We start from the raw sequence: 20,583 nt of genomic DNA, 5'->3' as shown, positions 1-20,583 counted from the left end.
ATTTTTAGAATTGAAAGTGAAAGTAGATCAAGGGGAGTAATTGTGTAAGTCATTTATGAACAAAGTAATAACTTTGTTGTCGCCCTTTGATTAAATTCTATTTACAAAATCTGGATATTTCATCATCTTTAGTGACCTTGACCTTGTATATATTGACCTAAATTATATGTATCACAGCCATAGTCTTGATAATGACCATTTGTGTTACAATCCCTCAATAAATGATGACTAAATGGTCCATATACACATCTTCATATTTTTATCTGAACTTTGACCTCTATGTGTGACCTTGACCTTGGCCGCAAGGAACTGAATCTTGCACGCGACACTCCGCCTCACAATGGTGAACATTTGTGCCAAGTAATATTGAAATCCCTCTATACATGTGGAAGTTTTGCTCCGGACAAGCATTTTTCAATGAGCTCTAAGTGTGACCTTGACCTTTGACCTAGAGACCTGGTTCATGTGCGCGACACTGCTCCTCAAAGTGGTGAACATTTCTATGAAGTTTCATTAAAATCCCTCCATACATGTAGGAGATATGCTCCGGACAAAATTGGACGCCGCCCGCCCGCCCGACCGCCCGCCCGCCAGGGGCGTTCCCATAATACGTCCCGTTTTTCAAACGGGCGTATAAAAAAGGTGCAGGATAAAAGAAATAGTGCAAGATTAAAAACATACTGGGGAGGGGACTAGAAGGTGACTGTCGCCAACCTATCCTTGAAGGCATCTAGGCTGGGACTGGATTTGACCTGATATGGAAGGCTATTCCAATACCTGAGAGTTCTAGGGAAGAAGGAATTTAGATGATATTGGGTACGGGACTGGGGGATCAGGAAGTTCAGATTTCTAGTTGGGGTCAGATGGTTATGGTCAACATATACAAGTTTGTATTGTATTTTATAGAACACTACTAGGGAGGACTGGAGTCTGCGGCTTTCTAGGGAAGGCCACCCAAGTTCATTAAGCATTTGGGTTACACAGTACTCTCGAAATTATAATTATTACAGACATATCTGGCCGCAGCTCGTTGGACACTTTCAATCTTATGACTTTGATGTTTCTGCCAGGGGTGCCATATGGTGGAACAGTATTCTAGTTGTGGTCGGACATAAGTAACATAGGCTGATGTTTTGAGTTGCCTGTTTTGGGTTTTGACGTTTCTCTGGATGAATCTTAGAGAATTTTTGGCCTTGGAGGTGATGTTATTTATATGCTGTGTCCAGTTTAGGTCTTTAGAGATAGTTACTCCAAGGTATTTTGCAGATTCTGCTGATTTGAGAGTTTTATTATGAAGGGTGTATGGAAAGATTGTGGGGTTCTTTTAACGGGTGATCCTCAGCACCTCACACTTGTCTGGGTTGAACTCCATAGCCCAGTCCCGTTCCCAAACTTCAAGTTTATGTAGGTCGTCCTGTAGTCTGTCAGCGTCAGTCTGTCCTTTAATTGTCAAATAGACTATAGTGTCATCCGCAAATAACCTGGTTTTACTTTTGACAGCTTCTGGCAAATCATTGATATATGCCAGGAACAGACAGGGCAGGAATAAGCAGAATAGAAAGCAAATTAGTATGAATACAGGTGGTACATGGTTAAATGACAACATACAAGAAAACAAGAAATAAACAACACAATATCACATGCTGATAGTCTATTACAAAATGGTGTTTGCATTGATTGATTACAATCTTTGTTTAAGTATAAGCAAGCAACACATCTATATACTCCCAACCAAAAAAAAAAAAAAAAAAAAAAAATCCCTACCCTCCTAATTTTTTGGACCAATGTTTCCTGAACCAGACATATTTTTTTATTTGGCCTTACTATATACATAAAAGGAAAATTCATGACCCCGGGGCTGGGCTAATTTTGACACTACAGGCAAAATTTGAACAACTTTGGTAGAGTACCTATAGATGATATCATATACCAAATATCAAAGCTGTAAGCCTTGTACAATAAGATTTTTCAATTTTTTACTATATGTACATAGTGAAAATCAATGACCCCTGGGGCGGGACCAATTTTGAACCCAGGGCAATAATCTGAACAATCTTGGTAGAGGTTCACTACACAATGTTTCATGCAAAATATCTTACCTCTAGCCTTTGACAATTTCAAGAAGATGATTTTTTAAGTTTTTACTATATACATAAAAGGAAAACCTATGACCCTCGGGGCGGGGCTAATTTTGACGCTAGAGGCAAAATTTGAACAACTTTAGTAGAGTACCTATAGATAATATCTAAAACCATATATCAAAGCTCTAAGTCTTGTACCTTAAGACAAGAAGGTATTTTAAGTTTTTACATATAGTTGTACATATAGAGAAAATCAGTAACCCCCGGGCGGGGCCAATTTTGACCCCAGGGCTATAATTCAAACAATCTTGGTAGAGGTCTACCAGACAATGCTTTATGCAAAATATCTATGCTTTAGGTCTTGTGGGTCTTCACAAGAAGATTTTTTAAATTTATTCTTATAAATCCTTTTGGTTGCCATGGCAACCATATTTCTGCATGGAATGAAATTCTTTGAACAACTTTGGAAGCCCTTCACCCAAGGATCAATCCTCCCAAGTTTGGTTGAAATTGGACTAGTGGTTTTTCACAAGAAGATTTTTTAATTTCGCTATATAATAACACACATACATACAAACACACACAGGTGAATCAATATACGCCACCGCATCACAGATGCTGCTGTTGCATAAAAATCATGACCAATAGGAAGCTATGTTTTGTTAAAATGGGTCAAAAACAGAAAAGGCCGGGTTGCATTTGTACACCAAATATCATGAGGCTGTGATGTTACGAAAAAAAAATTACCATTGACCCATTAATGTCGAAAATTTAATTAAGTGGGTAAACAGGAAGTGGATGAGCTACACATCTAAAATGGAATCCCACAGTATGGGACCATGTGTCAATGCTGTATGCCAAATATCAAGAGGCTGTGATAAGTAGTTGCTGAGAAAACTGTTACGAAAATTTCCTACCATTGACCATTAATGTCGAAAAATTTAACTAATTTAACTAAGTGGATAAACAGGAAGTGGATGAGCGACAGACCTGAAATCAAATCCCACGATATGGGACCATGTATCCATCTATGCTGTATGCCAAATATCAAGAGGCTGTGATAAGTAGTTGCTGAGAAAACTGTTACGAAAATTTCCTACCATTGACCATTAATGTCGAAAAATTTAACTAATTTAACTAAGTGGATAAACAGGAAGTGGATGAGCGACAGACCTGAAATCAAATCCCAGGGTATGGGACGATGTGTCTATGCTGTATGCCAAATATCAAGAGGCTGTGATAAGTAGTTGCTAAGAAAACTGTTACGAAAATATTTTCCCCGCCCGCTGCCCGACATTCATCATACTATAACCCGGATTTGCACCAGTGTAACCCTGCCAAAAATGTGTGTAATAACACTTAAATATAGTTTAGGAATTAAAGTTACTAAAGATATTGCTAACATTAGTTGAGATGGAGGTATTTACCAGTATGTGTTTGTCACATACAATGAATTTTTTCTTATGGGGGTTGTAGAGTGAATCTGAAAGAAAACAGCATAATGGTCTGATGATGTAGGGTTTTTGAAATTATATTTCAAATCTTTTCAATCACTTTTATGGTACAGTCAACTATCGCTATCTCGACATCGCTTTTCTCGATATTTCGTTATCTCGATGAAATTTTGAAAGTCCCGATTTTCTTCCTTCTTTATCTATATTGGAAATATTTGTTTATCTCGATATTTTTATTTCGATATTTTCGGTATCTCGAAGTTAAATTTCAGCCTGACAGTAATTTTCATGCTATTATCCTTTCTTTATCTCCACTCATAATTTTTCGTCTCTCCCCCGCAGAGGTGTGACAAACACAAACCAGACGATTATTACTTAATGGCATGTGTCATAATGATGACTATGCGCTATATGTTTGTAACAAGTCGAGCTTTGTTTATAAAAGTTTACCTTATTAACGTATTGATTGACTTATGTACAAAATGGGTGAATCTTTAAAAAATTAATAAAATCTATAAAATATTCGAACACTGTATTAAATTCATTGTGACTTTAGATGTAAATGAAAAAGTGTTCAGTATGGAAACATTATCATTGCAATATTGTCTTACAACATCGAAAAAAATATCAAACAGCGGTAGAACTATCTCGAGAATGGTCTGATAACCAACCCGGGAGGATATCTGGATCGACCACGTTGAAAACGTTTTCACTATAGTGGTGTACTACTGAGTAAACCTCACTATGTGTTTTTATCATAGACTCCCGTATTTCCCCTGGTAAACATCCGCTAATTTAACTTTGTATTTATCGAATTTGGGATATTAGGCTCAAGAAAACAAGACATGGAGATATCAAACCTTTGATTTATTTGACTTAAGGTATGCAAATGCCTTTGTAAAAATCAATTACTGCCTTGTTCAAACCTCATGTTTATCTCGACATTTCGTTATCTCGATATTTTTTGACGGTCCCGATGACTTCGAGATAACGAGAGTCGACTGTACAGTGTTTTCCATTTGGGACACATTACTATTTTCCTTAATAAGCTTTTTCTCTGTTCAAACTCCGACTCCCCAACCCCTTACTCTGCTAATATACATCATATTTGTCAACTGCATAACTGCAGCAAAGATGGCTTAACATATTCAATGTGATCTGGAACTCCTACTTTTTTGTGCTTGGGAGTCCCAAGACTCCTACGTTGAAAATCCTAGTGAGAACCCTGCTTAAGTTATTCCAATTAGTCAGCATCTTCTTTTGTTTCTATATTGATGGTCACACTAATTTAAAGAAAGACAATCATTTATACATTCAACTGAGTTATAACAAAAAATGCTTGAAATGTCTGGGCCGGAAAAATATCATCTGGGCCGGAAAATAAACCTAAGGGTCTCGGTCCTTGTGGCCTGACAAAAAAATTGACTTTCGCATAGACTGTAATTCTAGTACCATATATATATATATATATATATATATATATATATATATATATATATATATATATACAGTTATATATATATATATATATACAGTTATATCAGACATCGAAATCCTTATTGTATACTTCAGAATCTGATAATTACCGCCAAATAATTAACATACATGTGACATCCCGGCGGGATTTTAAAAAATCCCGATATTTCAACACTGATCCCGATTCCCGATATAACAGCTTGAATTCCCGATATTTAAAAAAAAAATCAACATAAAAAAAAATCAAACACAGCACCTGTATCTAAAATGTAAACTGTGCCTCCAGGCATTGATTGTTATCTGTCCATATCCTAAATTATAGCGGATTAAATGTTGAGTCACTAATTGATAGCAAGGTGACGTAATAAACAGTTCCTATACCCAAAGTTATTCTCACATGTTTAACTTATCACCTGTCGTGTGTCAATCAATTGACCTCTTTTGTAATTTGGCAGTAGGTATTACACGCTACGTCATCAAAACTACCCTGTAAATTTACATGTATGAATTCGGCTCAACCTTTGATTTTCTTTGATTAGTGCCGCACTGATAAAGATAAAAGGTGAGCAGAATCATTAAAAGTGGATCATTCAAAATCCTGTTTGAGATGTGTAGTTAACCTATTTTTAGTGAGTGGGTAATTTTTAGTTTTGTTTAGGAATTACACAATCATCGAGGCAAAAATGTGGATTTAATTAACAGAACGATTCTTGCATTTATTTTGAGTCTTCTACTTATGTTACGTTATTTAACTGTCAGAGTCTTATGTTCATGAATAGTTGTTGTACGTTTTCAAAAAGCTTATGTTTTAAATTAGTAGCCAATTATTGAATGACTGAAAGACAGATATAATTCTTCATACTGAAAATAATGAAATGTGAAAATGTGACAGTTTTGAAATAGCCTGTATGACTACACTTATTCATATATCTATTTATTTATTTTTTGGTGAAATAAAATTTAATTAATATAGATCCACAAAAAAATCATAAAAAGTATAATCATTTAATGATTTTGAGGGTAATATGATTCAAATGAACCAAATGTGCCAAACATGCATTGAAATTCGAGTCGATAAAAAATCCAGTTTTGAGCCTCAAAATCCAGCTGAAAATCCAGATTTGGCCCATTTCATTTGTCACATGTATGAATTAACGGTCATCGAATATTTGCGAAGTGACTCTGAAAATATATAATTATGTTTTAATTATTGCATAAAACAATGCAATTCTACCGTAAAAGTGGTATCTGCATAAAAATATTCTTATGCACTATCGAAAAAATATATAATTTAGTTGAAATCAATATTCCTGTCATTACATACGATATAGTCAGTGATTTTTTTTAAAAATTTTTCACAGCAACCCGTCCCCCTGAAATTGTGAATTTTTAACGGGATAATCTGTCAAATTGTGAAAAAATAAGCAAGAATAAATCGTCACCTGTAGTCACTTTATTCATACATTTAATAATTATATTCATAGTTTAAGCTTTCTTCTTTTTATCTCCTCAAATATATCAATCAAATTCTCAAGATTGTCATTTGTCAGTTCATTATTTTGTTTGGTACTGAAAAGCAATCCTGCTAATTGTGATTTTTTTACACATTTTTTGTGAATTTTTTTATGTTTTTTTGGCATTGTGAAGTGGCCTTATTTCGGGGTCAAACTCAGCCAAAAAAAATCACTGATAGTTAACGTTTAATTACCTTTCAGTTCAACAAAAAGATATTTTATTTAGTTTTCTCTATGTATCTAATAAGATTCAGGATCCCTACCGTTATACCATTTTGGTAACCTGCGCGACGGAAATCGACGGAATTTAACGAAGACGACGATTTCCACTATTTATTTCAATTAATGTGCCTCCAGGGGTGTGGAAATATGAAATTTTGCCACTTGCCCATGGACAATCTGGCCAGAAATTTTTACTTGTCCGCAGCTTAACTGTTGTAACTTTACACTTGCCCATATAAAAATACAAAACATTGGCCATGTGTTTAAACAAAAGTTAATTAAAGGCAACAGTGTCCTTTCAGATAACAAGCAAATTCGTTGAATTTATATCCCCCGCCGAGTACTGGTTATTATTAACACAACAACTGAAGACATAAGGCTTTATTTATATATTAATCATGGCATAAACTGTAATATTCTTTGAACTTGAAGCCTTGTACCTTCAAACAAGAAGAAGTTTTCACTATATACATATAAGGAAAATCTATGACCCCCTGGAGTGGGGCCAATTTTGACCCCAGGGCTAAAATTTGAACAATTTTGGTAGAGGACCTATAGGTTATATCATATACCAAATATCAAAGCTCTAGGCCTTGTACTTTCAGACAAGATTTTTTAATTTTGCATTTTTGAAACTCCTTTTCTGGCCCTGTGACCTACTTATGCTACAGAACGGAACCATTTGATCAACTTTGGCAGGGGACCACCCTAGGATCATTCCTGTAAAGTTTGGTTGCTGTGCAGTCATTTGTTTCTGAGGAGATGTTGTTTAAAGAAATTGCTGACGACGCACGACGACGGACGGTGGGGGATCACAATAGCTCACCTAGATGTAAAAACATCTTAAACTCCAGACTTCATTGCCATTTTCAAGGCATCAAGAAGGGATCTCACAATTTTCAAATAAGTTGAAAATTGCAAAATTTTACTAAGTCAAGGGCAATAACTCTAAAAATAGTAAAAATATCCGGAAGAAAATACCAAGGTGCACAACTACACATACTGATCAACATTCCTGTAAAGTTTCATGACTCTAGGTCAAATACTTTTCGAGTTACATGCGACACAAGTTGAAAATTACAAAATTTTACTAAGTCAAGGGCAATAACTCTAAAAATACTAAAAATATCCAGATGAAAATACCCAGGTGCACAACTTCACATGCTGATCAACATTCCCATAAAGTTTCGTTGAATTCCAGCCATTAGTTGCAGAGAACTACTCCGGAAACGAAATTCGGACGTTTTACTAAGTCAAGGGCAATAACTCTAAAAATACTAAAAATATCCAGACGAAAATACCCAGGTGCACAACTTCACATGCTGATCAACATTCCCATAAAGTTTCGTTGAATTCCAGCCATTAGTTGCAGAGAACTACTCCGGAAACGAAATTCAGACGTTTTACTAAGTCAAGGGCAATAACTCTAAAAATACTAAAAATATCCAGACAAAAATACCCAGGTGCACAACTTCACATGCTGATCAACATTCCCATAAAGTTTCGTTGAATTCCAGCCATTAGTTGCAGAGAACTACTCCAGAAACAAAATTCGGACGGACGGATGGATGGACGGACGGACGGACGGACGGAAGGACGGACGGACAACGCCAAAACTATATCCCCCTCCCGATTCCATCGGCGGGGGATAATAAGGTGTAAACAAGACCAGACATCATTACTGTAGTTTGAGGAAACAATCTACAACTCTTTTGAAGCAATGAACGATGTCCAAACAATTATCCTTTTGAAGCTTATTTAATCTGAACATAGATTTAAGCTTATGATCATTTTTCTTTTGTTTCTCTAAGATTAATGTGAACATTTTTTTACTGTTGTGAGCATCAGACTATCTGATTCTTTTGGTTATCACATGGCTAAGAAAAGCCAGATCTAATAACACAATCAATGTGTACAATTGAAAAAATTTGAACCAAACAACTTTACAATTGTTACCAAATGTGCATTTTAAAATTTACTTTAAAGAGTGGTTGCCTGCATATGGCCTGCATGTATCAAGGAGCTTGCATTCCTACAAGAGTTCACCCATGGGTTGAAATGATTGATATGAAAAAGTGTATTTCCTCATAGTTAACCAAGAATCATAACTTAACTTACTACAATAATGTTCCCCATTGATAAGCGACAAAAATACAGTATTTTGTTTTTCCAACTGGCTCAGATTTTCACTTGTCTGCAGACAAGTTCTATGGAAAAACCTACTTGTCCGCAGGCATAAAGTCCCGAGTTGGACAAGTCGGGCATAGGATTTCCACAGCCCTGGCCTCTTTAGCATAAATCTATTTTGTGATTTTCAACCTAAACTAAACTATTGAACGTTGAAAGAAAGGGCCAAGTTTAACCCATTACCAAGAAAAAAATGAAAAGGTTTTAAAATTCATTCTTGAAAGTATACGGACCTTTCTAATGATGTAAAATATGAAACTGATTAATGAAAAATAACTTCGTTTTTATTTATACAAAATTTAGTACTATGATTTGCATCTTCCAATCTATGCGAAAGTCAATTTTTTTTTCAGGCGACAAGGACCGAGACCCTTAGGTTTATTTCCGGCCCGGATGATATTTTTCCGGCCCAGACATTTCAAGCATTATTTTATAATAACTCGGTTGAATGTAAAAATCTTAAAAGTCTTTCTTTAAATTAGTGAGACCTTCAATATAGAAACATAAGAAGATGCTGACCAATTGAAATAACTTAAGCAGGGTTTTCACTAGGATTTTCAAAGGAGGAGTCCTTGGACTCCCAAGCACAGAAAAGTAGGAGCACAGAGCATGTTGAATATGTTAAGCCATCTTTGCTGCACTTATGCAGTTGACAGATATGATGTATATTAGCAGAGTAAGCTAGGGGTTGGAGAGTCGGAGTTTGAACAGAGAAAAAGCTTATTCAGGAAAATGGTAGTATGTCCCAAATGAACTGCACTACCATAAAAGTGATTGAAAAGATTTTAAATATAATTTCAAAAACCTTACATCATCAGACCATTATGCTGTTTCCTTCCAGATTCAATCCACACACCTCCCTCCCATAAGAAAATATTCATTGTTTGTGCCAAACACATACTGGTAAATACCTCCATCTCAACTAATGTGAACAATATCTTTAGTAATTTTAATTCTTAAACTACATTAAAGTGATATTACACACATTTAAACAAGAGCCATGTCAACATGGCCATCCCCCGCCGAATGTGTTTGCTCATTGGAAGAATGTATATGTAGTAGAGCGGAATAATTCCATTTTAAGAGGTCTTTTGGTAATGAAAACTGATGGCTATAGTGATTACAGATTTGAAACCTATGTGAATACTGATGGCTGAAAATAACAAAGGGCAATTACTGAAAAATAATGCAGGGTAGGTTATCATTCTTGTGTGCTGCATCCCTCCTCAGTAAAATCTATCCACCTATGAAGTTTCAAGTTGATACCTCAAATACTTTTTGAGAAAAAAATTGAATTGAAAAATTAAGCATGAAAAAGAACAAAGGGCAATAACACAACAATTATAAAAGGTAGAGTTATCATTCTTGTGCAGTGCACACCTCCTGAGTGAGATCTATGCACCTATGAAGTTTCATTTTGATACCTCAAAGGCTTTTTGAGTTATGCTCTGGACAAAAATTAATTTTGAAAAATAACAAAGGGCAATAACTCAAAAATAATGCAGGGTCAGAGCTCCAGATAGCGTGCGTATAAGCGTAAAATACGCATAGAAAATCTAAAATACGCATCACTTTCAAAATTTGTGAGTCAAAGTTACGCACAACAAAATGAAAATACGCTTATATGTCAAAATTTAAGCGTGAAAGAATAGAAGTGTTAACATTTAATATTTAGTAAGAGGATGTTTTGAGCATAAAAATACAATTTATTTCAATTATATTGCATTGAAAGTTGTCAACAATGCATGTTAAAAACGAAAGTAGCAGGAAGTACAGAAGGGAGGTAACTGTGAAATTATTGATAAGATTTATGCCAGATAATCATCGTAGGAGTTAACATAGTATTAAGTTTGTTTAGGCATCTATTGACATGCTTATGCCTCAATGTAAACAAAAATATATTTTAATTTCTTTCAGTTTTGCTGTTAGAACAAAATAACTAGTTTTTCACCTGCAGTTTTGTACTCAATATTTTCGTACCCAGTGTAAAGTTACGGACAATTTTCTCTCAGACCAATACTTTTTTTAAGGAAAGACAAAAAAAATCTTGTTTAATTTTTCTTTAATTCTAATTTCAAATATATAATTGTTCAAACTGGAGTACATGATAAGGTACATGTCATTGCCAACAGAAATAAAGAAAAATATTGACTCCTAGAAAATAAAATAATTTCAGGGGCCCAGGGCTTCCACTAGTGGAAGTTTGAAAGTCATTTACTCCTTCATTTTGGCTTGTGACTTCCGAAAATCTAATACTTTTCCTTCTTTACCCATATAATGTGACTTCCAATATCAGAGATTTTGAAGTCTTTGACTTCCAAATTTTGAAAATAGAAGTCCTGATAATTTTGCTGTGTATCCTAAACTTGAGTTCCAGTATACTCTGGAAGTCTTACTTACAGGGTATGTTTTGCATTGTTTCACATTGAATCAGTATTTTATTTGTAAAGGGTTTTGTAAAAAAGAAAATAAACAAACAAACAAAAACAATAAGTTTAATTTGTTTATAAAAAGTGCAAAATGCTTTTTTGACAGATTTTACCCCTTAAGTTTTTCAGAATTTGCATTTTACTCCTCACTCTAAATTTTGAGGGGTAAAAACCCCTTGGCCAAAAAAATTATCTGGAGCTCTGGAGTTATCATTCTTAAGCACTGCACTCCTCCTCAATGAGATCCATCCACCTTTGAAGTTTCAAGTTGATACCTCAAATACTTTTTCAGATAAGCTCTGGACAAAATAGCATGAAAAAAAACAAAGGGCAATAACTCAAAAATTGTATAGGGAAGAGTTATCATTCTTGCGCACAACATTCCTCCTCAATAAGATCTATCCACTTATGACATTTCATGTTGATATCTCAAACACTTTTTGAGTTATGCTCCACTCAGGTGAAAAATTAGGTATGAAAAATAACAAAGGGCAATAACTCAAAAATTATGAAAGGTAGAGTTATCATTCTTGTGCACTGCACACCTCCTGAGTGAGATCTATGCACCTATGAAGTTTCATGTTAATATCTCATAGGCTTTTGGAGTTATGCTCTGGACAAAAATCAATTTTGAAAAAAAACAAAGGGCAATAACTCAAAAATCATGCAAGGTAGAGTTATCATTCTTGTGCACTGCACTCCTCCTCAATGAGGTCTATCCACCTATGAAGTTTCAAGTTGATAACTCAAATACTTTTAGAGATATGCTCCGGACAAAAATGTCGGACGGAAGGACGGACGGACGGACGGACGGAAGGTCGGAGACTATTTCTATATCCTCCGCCGAAATTTTTCGGCGGGGGACAGGGTTCTCGGGGACGCTTATTTCGGCGTCCCGGTACGCATATTTATTACAGCTGGACGCAAATATTTCAGAGCAAGGATTCCACGTACGCTTAATTTTGCCTGGGGACGCATAAACATTACCGATTGTTTACAACCAGAAATACACAAATGCGTCAGCGCGTGTCAGTCTATAGGTAGGCGGTCCTATGCATATCGACCCGTGAAGCGATTAGCCAATCAGCGATAACGCTTACGATCATTATCACGCAATAGTGATCAGACTAATGTATACACGCGCTGTACAGTACATGTAATTACCAGATATAACACGAGGTGATAATTTTATAACTTTGATCAACAGTTGATTGGAAATTAGCAAATTTTACCGACAAAAGGATAAAATTATCGACTATTTACGCCGCAAGTTTAAAGAATGTTTCTCAAATGACGAATGAGTGTAACTTTGAATGATTGTCGAATATTTTCGGCATTTTCTATGCACAATTTTGCTTTAGTTTCATTCTTGCAAAAACTTTCAATAAGACTATTAAGAATTTAAGATATTGTGCCGAAATGCCAGGACAGCAAACCAAAATACACATACGCTTTTCTTTGATATTTAGATTCTATCCGAAAATTGATCCCGAACATCGGCGATTTCACGTTCGCCAGAAACCCTAAAATTTTGCAAAAATTCTCGGTTTCCAAGCCAAACATGCGAATGAATTGTTCCTTTATTATTTAATCAACATTAAATCTTTAAATATCGATCTTCAATTTGCCCCCTTTTGAAGATATTTGCTAAAATAATTGACGATCGGATGAATCTCTTACACACTGTTTGAAGCTGTACACGATTTTCCTATTCATTCCGCTAAACGCTGCCTATATACATTTACGTTTTTTTTTTTATAAATATAAACTTTTTGTCTTTAGAGTGGACTTATTTAACCAGAATAAAATTTGATTTGGTATAAAATTGAAAAATAAACAACAAACAAACGATTTCCATGTGTTGTTGCATTATAATGAAATAATTTCATAATAAATATCAACAACAAAACAATAATTATACTATGTAGTTCAGTTTCTTGTGAATAACTATAAACTTTGGAAGTCTCTTTAAGATTCAAAATATCAGCAATGCTATTGTGAGCATTGAATGACTAATCTGTAAACATATTGATTGCGACGCGCTTTTGGACTCCAACTTTTTCAGGGTTGGGAGTCCATGGACTCCATGTTTTAAAGTCCTAGTGAGAACCCTGGGGGGATAATAAAACAAAGCTTCCTTTTGGTTACGATTTTTTTTAATTATAAAAAGCGGTATCGCGAAAATATGTGACAATTGAAAATTTGTCTGTTTCCTGCAGAAACATTCACAATTCTACTTGTTGTTGATTTTGATTATATTAGATTAAATATTCTTTTATTATTTTAAGATTGTTACTAATGGGCTATTTCAACAGGCATCATAAAACAAAATTTTCAAATCTGTAATTTACAGCAAAATTTACCGTTGTTGATGAAAGATTTTGAAGATAGAGTTGACTGGTATTTATTTGACAAGTACAAAATAGATCTAAGGTTGGTCAATATCTTCTTTAATAAATTCTTTGCATCACCGGGAACTTGTTATCAATCAGGTCATTGATATTTTTCACTTTTTGAAATTTTATTCGGACATGAGGACCGACGGAAAGGAATTTTTCTCGGACCGCATGATTTTTATTCAGCCAGGACCGAGGACCGACGGACTTTCGCACAGACTGTCTTCTTATCAGCTGCCATACCATAAAGTGCATTGCAGGTGTGTGGTGATGAAACAAGGACCTTTCAAAATGGTGGATTAAAAAGGTCAATTACCTTTATTTTTAAAAGAATATTAATAATGGATAAATGTGAAAGGATAATAAAAAAATAACAAGTAAGACATTTTTATTTTGATTAATTTTCTTTTTAATCTTTTTGTATACTGGTTCAGTGATTTTCTTGCATATATAACAGACTCCGATAAAAGGCCTCTTCCCAATTGAAATTTTCTTAAAAATCATGCAGTTTTCCCCAAAATCTGAACTTAAACCTTTTTTTCTACTTCCCAAATAAGCAATTTTAGCGATAATTTTTCCCAAAATCAAGAGGCTTAGGCCTCTTCCCAATTAAGTGAGTAAAATCACTGTGGTTTGAGAGATAACTCCGACACTAAATCACATATTTTTTGTTTTATCTTGATTATTAAGAGGATATTTTTTCGTTTGCGTGAAATATGGTATATATTTTCACGAAACATGATAAAATGCCACATATTTTCACGAGCCGGTTCGACGGCAAATACGCCGAAAATATCAGGGACGGCTTAAGCCATCCCTATGGCAGTGAAAGGGTTAAGGTCCTGAATGGGGTATACAAAACATGATCTTTTTACCCCTCAACAGTAGATAAAGTCGACACTTAAATTTTTAAGTAAATAAATGACAGGAAAATCAGCATCATTAATTTATTTTTACATCTTATATGTTTTATCTATTTTTTGTTGATGTAAAAACAATTTTTCAAAAATCTTTCTCAAGTCTTTTCAGTGGCCTGTGGTCAATACATTTTTAACTACCTCATTGTAATTTAGTAAAAAGAACGTTTTGAAGCAGTTTTTGACAACGAAAAGTTTTGGTTATTTGAAAAATATTAAACTTACAAGAAAAAGCATCACATTCTATACTGCTCCTATACTTCTAGGTGACCATATGCTTTTTTTGTTGAAAAAACAAAGTTATAAAAAAATTATGTTTATCAAGTGTCGGGAGTTATTCTCGTATTCTCGGAGGGTTAAGGACTAAACTTGGTTGCATAATATTTATAAAACATTCTGTTACAGTATTTCTAGCTTGATACACAGAGAAACCTTATTAACAAAATATAAAGAAAGAAAGATCATAACTGTAAGCAAAACAAAAGATATTTCTGCTTGTATATACTGACCTTCACCCTCTATGTGAAGCAGGTGCTTTCTCGTATTCTCGTGGAATTTGATTGGTTGTTAAGGCTGGTAGCTATGTGATGATTTTATTCTACATATAGTGGAACTCCATTGTATCGTGCTATTCATTATATCGATCTATTTACAAATCTTTAGATTTTTTGCAAAATACGTCACCTACTGATTGTTAACATTTATAACAGTGTCACGAAAATCTTTCGCATTTATTTTTGTGCAGTAAAATGATCGAAAACATGTTTCCAGTACCGTAAGACGTTGTAGATAATAAATAGACTTATAAATAATGTGTTCTTATTAAAAGTACATTTACTGTCTGTTAAAAGTTCCTAAATTTATGCTGACATTTTAAAACAGACATCTATGTTTCTAATTGACTGAAATATCTAACATAAAGATGGTTAAGGCTTCCCAAACTTTGGCTAACTGAGCGATTCTCACAATGCATCGATATAATGGCGTGACCTAATTCTTCAACCTGTTTGACATGTCTGTAAATATCCGTATATTCCAAAGCTAAAAACTATATATCAGTGATGTTTGCCATGTAAATATTATGGCAAAAGGATCAAAATAAATGATACAAAATAAATATTCAGGGAGATTTTAAAATTTTAAATGCAGTTGTGATTTATGGGTAAATAGATCGATACAACGGGGTTCCAGGCTACCAGTTCAAATCATTAGTGCCACTCCTAATTAAGTGTTAAATGGCTTAAATCTGTAATATTAATGTGTTTTAATAACAGCTTCAGGGCCTTCCCCAGAAATTTCTGTAAGCGCAACTTGGAGGGGGTGGGTGTGGGAGGGGGGATTCCCCCTCCCGCATGTCGAAATTTTTTTGAAACCTTACAAAGGAATGGTGTATTTTGGTGCATATTTAATGAGAGTTAAGTCAAGCAAAAGGTGTTCAGTATTAACATATTTTATTGTCTTTTCAAATAACTTTAACAGAAAAATATATATCGCACAAAAATTTAAAACAATAATATTATATCAATTAATTATGACTGCCTAGAGCTGGCTACGCCTTGGTTTCTCCTTGTGCCAAATTTTCACCATGGAGTTGATATCGACCTTTTCTATTGGTGGTCCTAACATCCCAACAGGAAGGATGGGGTTGAGAACAGGTGGGCTCAAAGATGCCCTGTGTGTTGTTTTTACCCTCTTGAGGGTGGAAAATCCACGCTCACAGTCTGTAAAAAAAATCTTTCATGAATCAAAATAAAAACAACAAAAAAGAGTAATGTTGTTTACATTGCAAAAAGTTAGTAATTGTTTTATTTTTGTTTTGTTTAATATTTGAAATTTTGTGACTGAATAGTTTGTATGATTTGATTTATATTTGTAGTTATTATTATTCTCATCTGATGTTGATGTTGGGATCAACAGCAGCAAGTTAGAAGAGGTTGGTGTGGCTGACGTTCAAATTTGTGGTAACCCACTCCATGGCCTTGTCTGCTGCAAGCCCACTGTCAGCAATGGATTCCTTAACTTGGCACCACTCATGAAGGGTCTTGTCAACCACAAGTCCTCAGCCAGCATCTTTAATACAATTTTTATCTTGTAAATGAAGTTACAAACTACTCCCTTTAATTATTAACAATGTTTTCCATAAATGGATTGAACACCTAAAATAATACAATGTCATGTTTAAAAATATAATTGTTAAATTACACCTTGTTCATTTCAGCTTAGGAAACTTGATAACAACATATAGGGAAACTTCTGCATTCTCTATGTAAATAAAATTTTAGATTAAGCAAAATTTAATTTACCTTCTCTCTAAAGTTGACAGTCTCTTGTTCAGCAGGAGGCTTGATATTGAACCCTTTGGCCTGAAGGTCCTCTACCCTCTGCACTGCACTCTGGTAGGCCTCCCCTGGCATGGTCTGCAGATACCGCAGAACGGACAGTGTACCAGTCACAAGTGATTTTACAGTAGTGTAAATAGCATCCCCGGCCTGAAGATATCAAACAAACGGACAATTTATAACTGTTTTCAGCTTTTTAAATGTTTACTTTGTGAAAAAGACAAGTTTAAATGAACTAAATCTATTAAAGAAGGCATTAAACTACAGCAAACATTCAAGAATAAATGTTTGAAAAAATTAGTTTTGCAAGTGCAACATTTTTTATGCAGATATGCCACAAAAAAAAGTAGTAGAAAGAGAAAGTAAAATATTAAACACATAGTACTGTGTTAAATGAAAGTTAAATGAAATTTTAACTAACTATTTGAACAAAACAAAATTCATTATGTACCTCCATCAACCTCTTTAACCCAAGGAAATTCCGATTTCCACTTTAAATCAAAACCAGTGCATCTCTCTTTTCTCATTTTTTTAGAAGGGGGACTTGTACATCCCATAATTAAAGTGTCTCTACACTCGGTTTGATTTTCACTCGTCTTACTAAAAAAATTTGTAATGCTAATCGATCCTGATGCAGGCCTTTTCTTAGCGCCAGACATTTTTTCAAAAGTTATTATAAGTTACGAAACAGACTCTTTAAAAACTTTTTGAGAATGAAGTTGTCCTCAAGTACTCAAATTTATATATTTATTGAAACAACAAAACAATCTTACCTAAATCACATCGCATTTAGCACCTCCCATGAACCAATAAAACACACGCTTATTGCAACATAAATTATCCATAATCCGTAATCACCGTTGATCTGATAATTGATTTCAATCAAAAGCAATTAATTGCTAAGTTCTTCGAAAACAGATTGCTCTTTAATTACATCAACAAATACTGTGCATTATTAGCGGTCATATGTTTATAGACACATCCTGTCATAACACGAGATTAATTGATCGATGACGCAATACGACAATGTAGCACGAGCTATTACGTTGATAAGAAGTTTCTCCTGCAGTCAAAATGCAAGCGCCCCGGCGCTAAGATCAACATGCAAGCCAAAATCCAAGCGCCCCGGTGATCCGTAAACGGAAAAACAAGCGCCCCGGTGCCGGGGCGCTAAATTGGCCTGGGGAAGGCCCTGAGCTTGGCAGGCCATATCAAACTTTTAGGATCATATTGATGCCTCTTTGGTACCAAATGATTTTGATTGTTCCAAAAATTGTTTGAACCCAATTTAGTGTTGTTATTTACATAATCTCTCTAATATATATTAAATTTACGTTTATTTATTAGTAACTTATTAGTTATATGAGCATTAAGCTATAAATACTACTGTTTTCTATTGCAGTTGTCGAAAATGAAATGTGTTTAGGATAAACAATGTTTCATTATTGGTTTTTAATTGGAGTTTAAATCTTTTTTTATACTACCTATTCGTGGAACAAATATTTTGAGCTGTATTGTATAAATAGTTGTGTGAGACCGTCATTTGAAGCGTCTTGCGTCAGAGACCCACTACAGGTTTCTGCAACATGAAAAAAACTAGAAAATTGGTGATTTTGGGGGGAAAATTGATAAATTTAATGTTTATTCTCTGGATTTTACGATTATTTCCCGGTTATTTTGTTTTTTTTATCTGCTTTTGTCGCATTTCTTTTATTTTTTGGGGGGATGAAAATGCTCTGCTAAATAGACGTTTTCGGATATCGACGGAAGTCGCAAGCGTCGCTGCCATCCGTTTTGATTATTCCACGAGAATACGAGAAACCCCCTGAGAATACGAGAAACAGGGATATGCGTCGGAGTTATCTCTCCGACCAGTAACATTTGAATGCTTATTGTGTCGAATCATGGGCAGACGACGATATTTATTTTCTTACAAAGAAATAACTCTTTTTATTTCACTTTAATTCAAAAACGCCCAAAAACATAGTTCATTATTACTCTCCATTAGGTGAATTCCCATGAGCTATGTACAGAAAGTACTGGAAAACGGCGTTTAGCTATGTTTTCGATTTCTGTGTGTACTGTATAGATCTATCTAAATGTTCAAGAGATCAATTGATAATGAATCATTAATTAAAGAATTTATATTCATAATTGTTTTTGTAATCAATCAAGCAAAATAGATCTACTGTAGTAGGCCCGAAGTCTCGCGGAAAAGGGCCGAAACGATCAGGGGCCGATTTGGTTTTGGGCCGAAACGTCTTGTTTGGCTTAAGGTTCAAAATTATGTCTAGAGGAAGTGGATTTCATGTGAATAAATTATAAGAATTCCAAAATTTTAGTTTGGTAAAACAATGTACCTCTGCCATTTTGTCCTTATTTATCAGAACCGACTACAAATTTCCCATTCAATTTCCCGCGTTTCCGATTTTCTCCGATAGACCTTACCACTAAAATACGCAATGGAGATTTTTTGCCTAAAATGCGAAAGTGACTTTTAAAAACGAAAGTCAGAGAAAGCACAGACATATATATCAAAATAACTTAATATTTTTTATAAGCCGGTTTGATGATGTAATTTTTTTTTCAAAACGGCTAACATTAAGTTTTTTTTGATATATATGATCAGTTCATGTGCTGGGATTAACAAATGTACATTTTATTTGGATTTTAAAGGCGTTTTTACCTCCACATCCCAAGTGTCTGTGAGAGAAAGTGACTAAGGCCCCCACGGTTACGCGTTTAAACGGATTCGTTTCGATTTTCAGTCGAAACTGTTTACGATAATTTTAACCGTTTAATCGAAATGACCATATTGTCTTACAAAATATCCTCATAATTGCCGTAATCATGAATTCTATCAATTTTAATTGGTTTATTCCAAAGTAAAATACGTAAAATAGGTATTTACAACCATCCACACACCATTACCGTGCACTAATCGTGACATAATACATTGGTAAAGTTAATTTTTCTTTGATCTTTCAAAAGAGCGAAACAGGGATACAATGCATTGTGTACACCGGTCTTACTGTCTTACTGACGCTTTGAGACCGGTGCGTATACAATGGGATACAATGCAGAAAATGTGTGTGGACTCAATCGTGATGAGCCCTGAACATTAAATTATTTGTAAATAAAAAGTAAGTCATCATTTGGAGACTTGAATAAATGGTGCAGTATAGTACAAAAAAGTACCATCGTTTAAACGGTATCGTTTCGGTTCTTAGCAATCGTGTAAACGTTTACAAAAAATTGTAAACGTGGGAGCCTCAAAAGTGACTTTAAATAAAAATATAAATTATAGCGTTCAAATAGAATTTTACAATAAAATTGCAATTTATAGACGTTTATTTAATTTTATCTATGAAATATGGTGCTATATCAGTCAAATATATTTCATATTTTTTAAAAATAAATATGAAATATAAATATGAAAGTGGGCGGAGTCAAAACTCATATTTATTTTCAGGGACTTCTTTCGCCATCTTGTTTGAAAAATCTGATAAATACAAAACAACTTTTTGTTGAATTTTGTTTTGAAAACTATCTAGAATGATAGAAAATG

At 34.4% G+C, this 20,583-nt stretch overlaps 1 protein-coding gene across 6 annotated transcripts in view; it reads right to left on the bottom strand.

Moving 5' to 3' along the window:
- Positions 1-19,491, bottom strand: part of LOC132733267 (cell division cycle-associated 7-like protein) — a 202,736-nt gene extending 183,245 nt beyond the window's left edge. For 4 of the 6 annotated variants that reach the window (XM_060719873.1, XM_060719874.1, XM_060719877.1 and 1 more), the window contains exon 1: positions 19,376-19,491. In XM_060719873.1, the coding sequence (XP_060575856.1) occupies positions 19,376-19,384 (9 nt within the window). In that variant the 5' untranslated portion in view covers positions 19,385-19,491. The remainder of the gene's footprint in view (positions 1-19,375) is intronic. The other 2 variants (XM_060719878.1, XM_060719875.1) reach the window with 1 other exon arrangement.
- Between the last annotated feature and the right edge of the window lie 1,092 nt (positions 19,492-20,583).

Source organism: Ruditapes philippinarum, unplaced genomic scaffold (genome assembly GCF_026571515.1).
Source record: "Ruditapes philippinarum isolate M1 unplaced genomic scaffold, ASM2657151v2 ctg1321_1_1_1_1, whole genome shotgun sequence".
Lineage (NCBI taxonomy): Eukaryota > Metazoa > Mollusca > Bivalvia > Venerida > Veneridae > Ruditapes > Ruditapes philippinarum.
This window is presented reverse-complemented; position numbering and strand designations above follow the sequence as displayed.